The sequence below is a fragment of the Zerene cesonia genome, unplaced genomic scaffold, assembly GCF_012273895.1.
Source record: "Zerene cesonia ecotype Mississippi unplaced genomic scaffold, Zerene_cesonia_1.1 Zces_u008, whole genome shotgun sequence".
NCBI classification, from domain to species: Eukaryota; Metazoa; Arthropoda; class Insecta; order Lepidoptera; family Pieridae; genus Zerene; species Zerene cesonia.
The window spans coordinates 1,021,490-1,036,770 of NW_024045138.1; the positions used below are offsets into that span (position 1 = coordinate 1,021,490).

At 33.7% G+C, this 15,281-nt stretch overlaps 1 protein-coding gene across 1 annotated transcript in view; it reads right to left on the bottom strand.

The window, feature by feature from the left end:
• Positions 1-15,281, bottom strand: part of LOC119839089 (dystrophin-like) — a 275,524-nt gene that overhangs the window by 45,344 nt on the left and 214,899 nt on the right. Inside the window, exons 6-8 of the mRNA XM_038365281.1 lie at positions 13,361-13,385; positions 12,886-13,009; positions 9,256-9,422 (exon numbers count right to left, since the gene is read on the bottom strand). Coding sequence (XP_038221209.1) covers positions 9,256-9,422; positions 12,886-13,009; positions 13,361-13,385 — 316 coding nt within the window. The remainder of the gene's footprint in view (positions 1-9,255; positions 9,423-12,885; positions 13,010-13,360; positions 13,386-15,281) is intronic.

Here is a 15,281-nt window from a genome sequence, read left to right on the forward strand (position 1 = left end):
AAAAGTTATAATTAGTTATAATAACTAACGACCCGCCCGGCTCCGCACGGTTGCAATATATATATACATAAAAACCTTCCTCTTAAAGATCTAAGTATACAGACACACAGACGGCGCAAAGCGACTATGTTTTTTTATACTTAAAGTGACTGCGATCCTCTTTCTTTTATCATGAAGTGTAAAGGAATACGTATAGTAGATATTTCACAGTTTAAGAACTTCTAGGAAAATACGTTTAAACAAAAAATCGGTATTTTATAGATTTAATTTATAGTTTTAGGTACCTAGGCATTCTAGGTATGTGCACAAGTATCATCAGAGCCAATAAAGTTGACAGTTGATACCTTCCAATTAGAGAGTAATAAATAATAATTAGTTGCCAGTAATCAACCGCTGCTTGTTCAATCAATGTGTGTTTACTTTAATGAATTAAATTGTAATTAATGTCCCATATAACAAATTCTACCCTGTTTTATTTGAATAAAATAAACATATTAGATAAAAATTTACCGCGCTTTACTGACAGAATGAGCTTAAGTATCTCACTAGCTCTTATACAGAGTAGATTATATCCTGGCTATACTAGTCAAGCTAACAAGATATTTACGAAATTATTACATTATCACCCATCATTCATAAGTGTACAAAGTTTAAATAAAATTTGTCCCTATAAAGTAGGTCCAAATCTATACTAAACGTGTCGGTTGCATACAAATATACATTTGTATGTTAAGTATGTTAAAAATCTGTTTATACAGTTTTGAGCCAGTAATCTTGTTCCAATGAAACGGATTATTGTATAAGGTTACTAGTCTAATAGTCAATCTTTCTCAATAACCTAACTGTACTAGACAATACTAGAAATAGTATCAACTTATTAAATCCAGTTTCATTGCCTTATGTAGTTTTGATTCGCACAAAATAAGTACATGACGTGGATAATTCGCGTAGTGGTGTGGCCACTGCCGACCGCAGGCTCACGCCGCTTATATCAAAGGTAGGGTTGTCACTTAAAATTAAAATATTTACGACTAGTTGCGCCCTGCGGTTCCACCCGCATAAGTCCGTATCCCGTAGGAATTTTGGGATAAAAAGTCGCCTATATGTTATTCCAGTTGTTCAGTTGTCTACGTACCGAATTTTATTGCAATCGGTTCTGTAGTTTTTGCGTGAAAGAGCAACAAACACACACACATATATCCCTACAAACTTTCGCATTTATAATATTATTAGGATTAGGATAGGATAGGATAGGATAGGATATGATTAGTAGGATGAAATAGTTAATGCTAAGTAAAGAGCCCTGAGGTTTCCATTTAATGTAAAAAAATAAAAATATAATAAGTATATCAAGATTCCGGTTTAATCCCAAGAGGAATTTAATCGGGATAAAAAGTATCCCAAATCAGCTCATACCCTGTCTGTGTACCAAATTTCATCCAGTCTGTTTCGTAGCTTCACCTTGATTGAGGGACAAACATCCAAACAAAGAAACTATCACATTTATAATATTAGTGTGATTATGTAACGATCGGGGAATCAAATGGCCGCGTGTAACGATTGAAATATTATATACTAGCTGCGCCCCTGTTCCACCTGCGTAAGTCTGTATCCCGTAGGAATAACGGGATATAAAGCCTATTTGTTATTCCAGTTGTCCAGCTGTCTACGTACGAAATATCATTGCAATCGGTTCAGTAGTTTTTGCGTGAAAGAGCAACAAACACAAACACAATCTACAAACTTTCGCATTTATAATATTAGTAGGATTACCAGCCCTAGACGCAAATAAACCGGGAATGTAATGTTACCTGATTTTATATTAATTTTGTATTACTAGGGCTTCGCTATCACGTTCTGATGTCATTTAATTTCCTTCATTTTTAATTATCGTCGTGTTTGCTATTATAGCTTATAACCAGTATCATGTGAACATAATTATAGTCTATTTTAATAATACCTTCAAAAAAACGTTTCTTTTTTCATTTCTTCAATAGTTAAAAATTACATATTTTAAAATAAATAAAGCAGATTATACCTTTCTATGCATCTAACTTACAAAATAATTTAGCAACAAAACAAAGATTAGTTATTCATGATTATGATTTACTGAATAAAAAGTTTTACTTTTTTTACAAAGGCAAGGTTCAATAGAGATAACGGGTCAGCAACACAGAGCCAAACTCGCAATTTCCACTCATTAACATCCTTTCATTCAAAACAAACAAATTATAATCTCTGTTAAGTCTTTAACATAATATAGTTCACCAATTAGCCATCAGATCCGCCAAAATCTATCTACTGGGGCCCAGTGTGTCCATAACACTGTATTGTAGCCCAGTGTGTCCGTACCACCATTTATTATCTACCAAGTAACACTCCGCCAGTCATCGACCCAGCAAAACTGCCAACACAGCATCGCTTAATATATTCACGTGCACGCCCCCATCAAACTGTGTTTGTTTTCAAAATGTTTGCCACAGGTTTGAGGGTATATTAACATTTTTAGTTAAAATGCATTACGTCATACGTGTGCAGCACATGACGTTTATATTATACAATAATTGTTACATGTTTGAGATTATATGACGAATTATTTCATTAAAAACTACTATGTTTTTGAACTATGTTTCATTTGAATATTTTCGTAGTTTCTGCGTGAGATGCGACCCAGCTATAAAACGAATAATTGATATTAAAAAACAAACAATAAATGATAAAAGAAAAAATCTCACAATATCAATTACGGTATTAACTAGTTACAAATTTCTTCCAAACATCGCCAATATAGAATTGATAAGTACAATACTTATAAAAGAATCAAATTAGTTCCTATATTATAGATGTTGTTTATATCACGTCAACGATTGATTCATATATTTTCATTCCTTACTTTCAAATAAAATGCACGTGTCATAAACTTGTCATAAACTACGCTGGTCAAAAGTCTGGAACGATCTGTTTGAAGCAGCTGGCTCGTTAGCATTGAAATGGTTACATTTTTATCGATATTCCGCACTATTTTATCGATATTTTATTATTTTACGGTGGGTTAAAGTTTTTAATAGCTAGCGGATCGCTTGAGTTGTGCTGGGCATGCGGCAATTTATTTTATGATTGTTTTTATTATTAATGTGTATTGTGATTGTTTTAATTATTTAATTTTAAAGCGGACTCTTAACCATGACTTTTGACACTGTAATAAACTTTCACAAGTATTGATCTATTTAATTTTCCGACAAGCGTATAATAATATAAGTTTTAATATATTAATAAATAAACGTTATCAACTTTTTAATTCTTTTTGTGTTTTACCTTTCTATATTACTCCATTTCCGTTGTTTATTACATTTTTAAATTTGTACTATCTTTTGTACTTCATTTTCATCAAACTTTTCAGTTTCAAATCTAATTCTTCTTTACTCGTGTAAACAGTCACTAATGTGCGTTAGGTTAGGTTTGTTTATTCATCATATTATTTTTATATTAAATACTAGCATACCACGCGTTGCTGTGGCTGAGTAATAATTAAAAATATTAAGATTACAAATTATTGGGATAATTAATCGAAATAAAAACTATCCTATTTCTTAAGTTGGACCAAATCACACATAAAATGCCAAATTTCATCACAATCGGTTGAGTTGGTGAAGAGTTCATTGGGAACATACATCGTGACACTGGATTTTTATATATTAAGAATAATATCGACAGCCGGACATCCCTAGCACTTATCGCAAGTGCTCGCATAACGACGTCGATAACGAAGTCGCGGCATTGTTGTCGACAAACGAATCGATTCGCAACTGATTCTGATTATTTTATTTTTAACCGTTTCAAATATTTTCTTTGAAATTGTTTAATTGTAATTCATAATATGGCATATTATATAAAAATAATGACTTTTCTTGTATATATTCATGTGAATCCACGTGGGTTCACGGATTAAGATGCAATTTAGCGTACTGATAGACCAGATGGAGATAAATATGTCGGCGTTAGATTGTAAAAACCGTTAGATTATAATATATGTAGCTCGAAAGACTGTAGACTAGAAAAATTGTGATCCGTAACATACTTTTTTACGCCCTGATTTTTGTTAGACTAATGTAAATATGTTGCAGTTACATAAATCCAGAGAGTGTACGTTTTTCAACTTTTTCCCGCCAGTTTTTAATGTAACGATATTTGCAATTCTAAGGTGACATCTGCACTAATATTATAAAAAGGAAGCTTGTGTATATTTGTAACGTTTTTATCCAATAACCGCTTGACTGATTCCGAAAATTCTTTCACCATTAGATAGCTGCAACCTCACTGAGTTATAAGGGTACCACGTGCGAAGCCGGGGCGAAAAGCTAGTAATATTATTAAAAAATTTGCGTCGCTCTATTTGTAAGATAAGCCACAATCAACATTATTTAAATTGTTTTTTCGTTATTTATTATATCTTTTCGTTATATTGGACTGTATTTGAACTTTTTAATTTATCAAATGCAAAGGTGACAGATTGACTGATCTATATATCAACGCTTAGTCAAAACTACTGGACCGATCCGGCTGTAATTTAGCATGCAGATTATATTTATTAGATAGCCATTATAATGTAGACATCCGTTCAACTCTCAATAATTCAATATTATTTTTCCAGCTACCCGCACGCCTAGTGGCGGGTAGTTTATATATACTTGGATGCCAAAGTTTGCGCAAACTAAGGTTCATAATTAACATAGTTAGAAGCTACTCACCGCAGGATGGAATGTTATTTCAGACTGGTTAATGGTCATATTGATTGGCTTAATCGTTTGGAATTTGTATGTATGAGCTAATTTGATTTGAAGCCTGATCTTATATTAATTCCAAGCTATTTTCATTTATGAAAACGTCGAATGCGTCTCTTGGTTTTCCTTGGATGTGTTTGATGAATTAAATAAATTGCCAAGTGGTTTTCAAAATTATATCACAGTGTTGTCCAGGTCTCTAAAATCACTTTGAAGCCTGACCGACTATTTCTATAAAACAACGATCAGGCATAATCGTGTATCAAATGCTTCTAGATCACAAGTCATCTGTTATTATTATTCTGTCAATCAGAAGTCACCTTATTAATTGATGAAATCTTAAAGAAACAAAACAAAAAATTGTGATTAGAAGTAAATTTATATTGGGATTGGCTTATTCCGCCCAACTTGAAGGGCACGTGAGCAAAGACGCATTGGAAATCTAGTGAACATAGCTACAATTGAAACTACATACCGCAGAAACATAACCTCATAAATATATATAGAAAATTGTTCCACCAATTATACAGTACACCGCAACACATAAATATTACACACGACACACGTCATTATGTGCAACACAATAAGGACCATAATCCAATCGTGGAAATAATTGGAGTATTTGCATGAGCTTTGTCAACTGTGCAGTTGAGCTTTGAATACATTTGTACGGAACCTTAATTGGTTTATTTGATGGCGTGTTTTAGGGTCCCGTTAGTAGTCGGGTTTATAGATTTACATGAGATTTTGAAATAGTCTAATGTAGTATTTTTATACTGGTTTAGCTCATTGTTATTCCTCACTAATCACTACATAGTATAAAATTAAGTCGCTTTCTCTGTCCCTATGTCCCTATGTATGCTTAAATCTTTCAAACTACGCAACTAATTTTGTTTTTTTTTTTTGTAATAGATAGTGATTCAAGAGGAAGGTTTATATGTATAACAACATCTATTAAACTACTCCAAATTTAACGAGTGCGAATGATGAAGATGGTCTAATCTGATAACAATTTTTTCTACAGTTTTTAATCTCGCGAGTTAGACTGTATTCTAACGATTTTTACAGTTTTACAGTGATATATTTGCTTCTTTTATGTATTGTACTAGCTTTTTCCCGCGGCTTGGCACGCGTTTAATTCGGAGTAGTTAAATTGATGTTATTATAAATATAAACCTTCCTCTTCTCTTGAAGCTCTTGAAGCACTCTATCTTTTATACAAAACCGCATCAAAATCCGCTGAGTAGATTTAAGGATTTTAAGCATAGAAAGGGACATAGGGACATAGAAAGCGACTATGTTTTATACCTACTTTACCAGATTATCATAAATATATGATACTCAATTGGTAATGAACCCAGTACTTTCAGTTTGCGTTATTAATCTCTCAGCATGCGCCGTTCATGGCTGTCCCAGTTACATAAACGTTAAACTATAATTGAAGCAATTAATCTAGATACAGACCCATTTATTGATTTAGGTCTAATCCCTAAAAGGTCATGAATATGAAAAGCTTAATGGGTCGTTATTAACGGTTGTTTCATTCATTGGGAATACTAAATCTTAATAATATAGGTAATTGTACAAAACATTATTGTCTATATCTCAGTGTGGAGGGCATCGAACTTAAAATCGACAAGTCATCATACAATAAAGAAATGGATTTTTCAATTTATCTGCGCATGTGGATAACATCACCACTGCTCAAAACGGTGAAGGAAAACATCGTGAGGAAACCGACATGTCGAAGAATCAAAAGTTCGACGACATGTGACATCTGTCAACCCGCACTTGGCCTGCGTGGTGGATTACGACCTGAACCCTCGTTGGAAACCTGTGTCCCAGCAGTGGGAACATGGGCTGATTATGACGATTGACTATATAGAAAACTTATCATACGTATGTTTCTATATAGTTATTTTTCGAAATTGACAAAAGTCATTAGTACATAACAGTGATTACATTTATTCGTTACTAGCAACTATGATAAGGCTATAACGCTACAGATTATCACATACTAGCTGCGCCCCGTGGTTTCACCCGCGTAAGTGCGTATTTCTTAGGAATATTGGGATAAAAAGTTGCTTACATGTTATTCCAGTTGTCCAGCTGTCTACGTACCAAATTTCATTGGAATCGGTTCAGTAGCTTTTACGTGAAAGAGCAACAAACACACACACATCCTTACAAACTTTCGCATTTATAATATTAGTAGGATATAATAATAACAGCCCATCAGGCGGACTGAACACGAGGTATTCAGGTCGAATCGCGCGTGATCCCGACTCGGCGATACTTATTAAGCGACCATGCCTCACCTAGCGTCATAGAATAGGACTTTCATTTTCGTTTGAAGCTCTGATGTGTAAAATGAGAGCAGAGTCTATTTATTACCAAAATTAATAAGATATGTAACTATATCCAGATATCCAGACACACAATCGTACAAAGTAATATTCATAATGTATTACACGGTTTTATTAGCTTCATCTCTTATGTTTATATGTTTGTTATGTAACCGATTCCTCTTAAACTGCTCTAAATGGACAGATTTGATTCATATTTTGTACCCTTATCAATATGATGAGTAATCATTACTTTTTTTCTTATTATCCTGATTAAGATCGTCAGGATCAAGTAATTTCCCTAGGAATACTCATTGACACTGTAGTCGATACATCATTAATTCGTGTTTTTTTATTTCTTTATATATAATTTATTATTCTTACTCCCAATAGTTATATTTTTAGTGTCCTCTGTTTTTTATAGTTCAATCAATTTTAAAGAAGACAAAACAAAGTAGAGCACAAGTAAAAAGTACACAAGACTGATTCTAAAAGTGATAAAGTATTTACAAAACTGTCAGTTGGATATATTTTTAATGCATACGTTCAAACTAAGTGTTTTTTTTTCTTTTTATGACAGAGCAGGCAAAGGAGCAGGTGGGCCACCTGATGTTAAGTGGTCACCACCGCCCATAAACACTTGCAACACTAGAGTTACAAGTGCTTTGCCGGCCTTTCAGGGACATATACGCTCTTTCCTTGAAGGCCCTAATGTCGTAATTGTAAAGTGTGTTAGTCTTTTGGTTAAATGATGAGCTAATGTCTCCTTAATTATAAACAAGGACAATATTTTATCTGTAACTATACAAGTATCTATACAAATATAAGGATTTTATCACAAACTCAAATTCAAACTCAAACATTATTCATTCAACTAGACTTCTTATAGAAGGACTTTTGAATCGTCATATTACACGGTTATAACATTTACCACCGGTTCGGAAGGCAGTTTCTACAGAGAAGAGACGGCAAGAAACTATGTAGTTGTACATAATATGTAACATGTACATAACAATGATGCCAATGAACTGACCTGTGGTTCTTAACCGTTTGTTATACAAATAATGACAAGTGATTTAAAATTTGTTCAACACAAAGATCGATTAACCGTTATCATCTATCACTCAATATTAATTTAGTTCATACGTTATTTACCATCTGTCAACATAATCTTTGACCGGCGCAGGCGCATGGGTGCGCGCATCCAATAAGAATAACCTTTTGTTGGGATTTTAAGACGGATATCCGGTATTTAGTCGATCTACAAAGGGTCGTCATGTCTTATGTGAGCATTAAATCGTGACCTATTAAGAAATTGCTATCTTGATATCGATAGTAGTATTCTGTTAAAGGTCATGATTTTAGTGTAGATTTCTTGGTTGTTTAAATCGAATTGATTAGCATTTAGTTTATTAAGTTAAATGTGTGCGGAAATATTTGTATGAATAGTATATTAGAAATAACAAATTATAACAATGTTATACTATAATATCATAATTTTATGTACCTATTTTAAATATCTCAAATTACCTTAATATGTATGAAGTATACATAGTAGATGCATAAGCATTTAAATCTAGTATAGAAGAACTTGACTCTAGTATTACATTTTCCGTGATTTAATTATTACTTTTTTATATATACTTTTTTATAATATCCACAACTTATAGTGTTATATCAAAGTGAATTGCCATCTGTTGTTGTGAAGTGTAACTGACACATTGATCTTTTGTCGAAGGTACACAAAGTGACAGTAGATGGCGTTGTAATAAAAATGTTTTCTCTTTAAATTGTTTCAGGTTGTTAATATTAATTAATATGATATTTAGGAAAGATTTATATGAGACATTGTAACATATTTCATTATTATATTTTGTATTAGATGAATATTGTACACATTTTTCTTCTATAATATTATTGTGTCGCGGATAAAAAATAAAGCTTGAATTTTTGAACGGAATACATGGATCTTTGGCAAGAAAAAGAAAATGGATCATAAATATTTTAGTATTTCGTTATTGTCGCTTACAATTTCTCGACAGCCAACAAAGTCGCACAATAATCTAACGTCATCTTCCCATTCAGTTAATAATTTACGCAAGTAAGTATGAATCATTCACATCACATACCTGTACAGCGTCATCCAAGCACCGTCCCCACGCGTCGCTTCTATCCACCAAAGTATTCCACTTGTCAGCCAGCTTAGCCACCTCGCGGCGGATCGAGCGGGCCAGCTCGCGGGCCTGCTCCTCCGCGGAGCGGTAACCTCGGGAGTCACCTTCGCTTTCTCGACTCGCTGGAGGAAATATCAGTATTAAGTACTAGAAAGGGTGTCACTGAATATCAGATCTGAAGCGTCGTTTCAGGTTTCCTGAGTGGCGTTTTTAGGCACACGCAACCACACATACATAATTGTTAAGGCTAACCAATAATTTTTGTTTTTCAACTGTTGTTCTCTAGTATGATCTGTTGTGTGTGTGTATGAGTGTTTTAAAATAAATGTTTTTCTTTCTTTTACCCGCGGCTTCGCACGTGTTAAATTTGGAGTAGTTTAATATGTGTTATTACACATATAAACCTATCTATTAAAAAGAATTCCATCAAAATCCGTTGTGCAGTTTTAAATATTTAAGACATAAAGACATAGTGACATACAGAGAAAGCGACTATGTTGTGAAAAGTCATAAATATACTATATGAATACTGTCTCACAAATATAAAAACGTATGAGGATGTATGTTTATTATTACTTCTTCACTCAAAAGTTGTGGTCCAGATGACTTGGTACATATAAAAATTATTCTTTAGATTAGGTTGGACAGAATAGATTTGATAGGATATTTCAGCAAGAACAACCGTATAGGTTTCTCCTGTCTCTCAATATAAACACACATTTATGTATCCCTTACCTAAATAGAGCAGACACATAAACGCTAAAACATAAATATCCCCGATCGAGATAGATTCCTCGCAACAACATTCAAATGAGGCTAGCCTCATAAAATCTTATATTGCACTTTTCCATTCAGGCTGTGTTATTCAAGAATTCATTCAACAAACGGATCTGAAGTTTTGAATAACACAAAAACCACCCAGTGGGAGAGCGAACCCTCTTTAGTCAAAGTCGGTTTCTATGAAACGCGCCGATGTAGGTCAGTCCAGGAATTCATTACGCTTCGCTTTGCTTGTTTTATAAAAGGAAGCCTTTTTAAATTATTATGTTTGTGACACATTTTTTTTTATGTTCAGATACTTTATTCTCTTAGAATGTGTTATGTATTGATAATATCAATAACTTTAAAACAACAACACAATACATAATTAATTTTAACTAAAAACTGAACCGCCCTCTAATGGTTAGATTTAGACCAAATTTAAGTGGGACCACACGACGCTTTCAAAAAAAAAGAATCATAAGATCGGTTCACCCAACAAAAGTGATGTGGGAACAAACACAAAAAATACAACGAATTGATATCCTCTTTTTTAAAATTGTTTAAAAATAAAGAGATGGGACATTAAAATGAAAGTAATAATATTAAGCTAAGAGTTTGACCGTACCAACCTCGGGAATCACTGGACCAATTAAAAAAAATCTTGCTATATAAGTACGATCGACGAAGCCGGAGCAGACCTCTAAATATACATAATTTATTGTCTGTGTGTATTTATTGTATTCTGTCCATATTCAGTTCGTTACACACATCAATATGCAGGGAAAACAGTTGTATGCGCATACTTAATTAGATGTGCAGGGTGGTGTGTCGGTAGTGTGGGTTCGATGCTTGTAGAAAGCATTACTATACAACAAGAGTTTCTTGCCTTATATATTAACCTAAAAATGATCATCTTAAAACTAGTTTAATAATTGAGAGAAGTGTAGCCTATTTTAAATATTACATAGTATATATTAATATAAATGAGCTCTAGTGATAAGCTTTAATATAAATTGTTATATCATTGTAAGCAATACTACCTATTCCCTACTATATACCATACCATAATATCATAAACCACTGAACCGACTTGGATTAAATTTGGTTCAGAGATAGTTCGAGGTCCGAGAAAAGACATGGGATATAGAATAGTGTTTATCGTAGAAATCTCACGTCAACTATACGGGGAAGAGGAATAATCTCGGCCTGACTAGGTTTTTTTTTTATGATTACGCGAGCGAAGCTGCGGGCAGAAGGCTAGTCCCTTTATAGTACTATCAAAAATAAAATTAATATTAATTCTGGCTACTATTATAAACGCACATACACAATACCACTCAACAGAACCCCCAAATTTTCCAAACAAATCCAACCCTCAAAAATCATTTCAAAACAAGGCTTCATCAAACATACAAATTGGACACTAGAACTGCGTTAGTGCGCTGACAAACAGATCCTAGATTCTCTTTCAAGCCGTCTCATAAACAAAAGCCACATTTAATCGTATTCAGCACTAATTGCGAATTCCGACTGGAGCCGACCAATCAGCACGCGGTAATTGAATCGTTTGGAAACTTCGAGAACTACGCTATGTTTCACTTATGATGCAAATTGATGGAAGTCTGTGTAATTGTAGGGGATTGTTGGGTAAAAATCAGGATTTCTGGGTCGAAATTATGCCATACTAGCTAGTATCAACCGCCTCCTTGGTACATTGGTTAACGCGTGAGCTCAGAACCTAGGGGTCCTGGGTTCCAGTCCCGGTGGGGTCACTCAAAAAAAAGGCTCGGTCTGGCATATATGACTTGTCCATAAAGAAAATCGATTAGTGAAACAGATGTCTCTGCCCCATAACCCAGTAGGGGACTCGGGACTTCACAAAAAAAGCTAGTATCAACTGGTGGTAATGTTCGGAGAAGCAAAAAGTCCCGTGATAACAGAATTTACATCTGTTTCACTGATTGATTTATTTAATGGACAAGCAGGTGATCAGCTTTTTGTGCCCTGCCAGACCGAGATATTTGTTTGTGCGTCCCTACCGGGAACTGAACCCAGAACCCCACGGTTATACGTTCACGCGTTAACCTCTATACTTAGGAGGCGGTTATATATCTTATATATATAATCATTTATATTCAAAATCACTTCAGTATTTTTCAGTAGACGTTTCCAAAACCCAATGTTCTCGATTTGTTACTCGACTGCGTGGGTTTTCAATCGACTTGACGTGATGCTATTTGATAGAAATTATTGTCATTTGGTCCCCTTTTAGTATTTGGACTGGATCTTTTTTTGTACAAAAAAATTATTGTGAAAAAGACAACATGAATTACAATTTATTGTGCCAGCAATAAAAAACCCCTTCACTATAAAATGAAATTATTTAATGAAATTTAAGATGGTTCTTTTATATGCCAAGACAGGTTCCCTTGCATATTAAATGTAATATTTCGAAATATTTAAAGCATAATTAAAATTGGCGATTGGATTCAATTTATATAATATCTAAATAGCGTAAATTTAAGCTTCTTAGCTTTATCCTCCATAAAGCTGGGATGGTTCCAGCTTTGACTGGCTACCCCCTCCTTTTCTTTTCACGCAAAATAGGCGCTAGTCGTCGAGTTGCGGAAAACGTGCCCGTTTATTATTATTAGTGTAAATTTATGCATGTACACCACATGACATCTACAAAAAATGCACTTGGCAATTAGTTTTATTTAATGTATACTTATTTATTTGTATAACAATTACTGTTGAACCTTATATATACAATGGTCAATGAATAAAGAAGCAGATAAAGACTGTTAATGTATATATACATACGTTCGGTATCGCTAGTATCAGAGAGAGGCGGCTCGTTCGCCACGTACTGCCTACCGCTGAGGAGGTTGCTTTCCACCACCGGCCTCTTATCCTCCAGTTGTCTGCGGAATGCGCGGTGGTCATCCTAGAATAAAACTCAAACTCAAACATTTATTTTTTCAATTCGACGACTTAAAGAAGCACTTTTGAGTCACCATAACATTTACTATTTACCACCAAACTACGTTTATTAATCAATCCATTTGTATGTGAGAGTCGAGCAGCGTTTTACCACGAAGTGCGCCAGCTCGCACCGGGGAAGTATCGCACATCGACAGAAGACTGGCGTGAAATAGTACCATCATACTTTGTTTCGTATATATATAGTTTTTCAGTCCATTCCTTATTTTCAGTCGTTTCCTTACCACTTTCCCCTAAAAAGCGCACTCACTGAGGCACTACTTCTACATGGTCATGGGTGGTGGTGACCGCTTACCATCAGGCGAACCACAAGTTGCTCGCTGATCACATTAAAAAATTCACAAAAAAGGAGTTTCTTATAGGTCTTCAAGTTTTTTTTTGTATCTATACTAATAGGAGAATAGTTCGCAATAAAAACTCAAACAATCTACGTTTATTCAAGCTGATAAATATTTGATATATCTATATAAAAGGCTACTCTACAGGAGTTACATTGTGTTATACTACAATAGAAGTAACAAAATCATATACGAAACGCATTAAGCGTTAAAAAATACGAATGATAAGTAATTTGCGAAAGAAACTAAAAAATGTCGTGTCAGGTGGGCTCCAACGTTATCCCTTGCTAAAGCAATTCCCGAAGTTAAGAGCCATTTACTCCGCAAATAAGTAATCAAGGAAGCATCTCAATAATGGAGTCATAAAATTATTATACGTAACTTGGTTGACCTCGTAAATTGTGGGAACCATCGAATATGCGCACACTAATTGCATCCGTAATTATAATATATGTGTTTAATCTTAGTCTTGTAGGTATAAAATATTACTGAAATGCAGTGCTAAATATATCCGAGTACTTTTTTAAAACAATCGATGTGAATACGATTAAATATTTTAGGATTAGTCGCTCGAAACAATGCCTAGACGATTCACGGTTAAACTCCAAATATAGGTACACAATAATATAGAAATGTCAAAAGACATTTTTGTAATGTTTGTTTAGTTTGATATCCGACGAATAAGTTATGACCAAGCATTAAAAAATCAACCTTGATCTTAGTAAAGAGAAAAAATTGTGTTTTTTTTTTAATTTGGCAGATTAAATTAAACGGAAAAACTGAAAACTATTTCGTAAATTCTTTCATCAATAAATAATATTATTATTGGATTATATTAAACATACCTAATACAATGCGGTTGAAATATTATTTGTATCCATTAACTCATACCAAATAAATCTTCTTAGTCTTAAAAGAAACCTTAACACTCATGAATCCGCAAACCATTGTTAATTTAAATCCACAGCTCGCAGAATCGCAGGGAACATGAATAATGTATAATTTTAATAAATCTATGCATTCGTGCGACAATTAAGCTGAGCCCGCCATTTGTGGTGTGTATAAAACGAAAATGGCCGCATGTGGCCAGCTGATTTAACGCGCGAACATGACTCTCGACGTGCTACTTCAAATTGAATTATGTAATTAAATATGCCAAATTATTTTGATATGCAATTGTGATAAATTGATAAATCTCCGGTGGTGTTATGAATGTAAAGGGACCAGCGGGTAAGCCACAATAAATTTTCCCGATTAATTATCACAGCAGTAATAAATTGAGCAGAAAAATTATTTCTAAATCCTAGCTTGCCACTTTGAAATGCTGTAGGAATCTGTTTTCAACACACACAGTTATGTTATAAATGTTGTATTTTATGTTAAATAATACGGAAAGACGAGAGACACACTCGTTATTGCAGCGCATTGAAGTGTTACAGAATTTAATACTGCTGATCAATAAGACGTGGTTCTGAGGCAGGTATTTTTAAAGCCACTAAGCAGTATATAGCTGTCTTATATGCCAAAGAGATTGTTTTATGAGAACTCGATATTTCATCCCAAAAATGTATTATTTTATTCCATTTTTTTATTAAGGTTTTAAATAAATAGTGTCGTTTGAATTGCTTTACTCAAACCAGTATTTAAAATAAGGTATATGCAGAGTTATAAATCCTTTAAGGAAGAGAGATTCTTTTAATAATTTCTACGTGTATATAACAATTTACACATCAAGATAATGAATACAGTTCCAAAAAAAAAAACACTATTCGCTCATGAAAGTATTGAAATATCACCGATACTTGATATATACCTAGTCTTGCCATAAATATTGTAATAAAGAAAAAAGAAAATTGTTAACTGCAAATAACATTTATT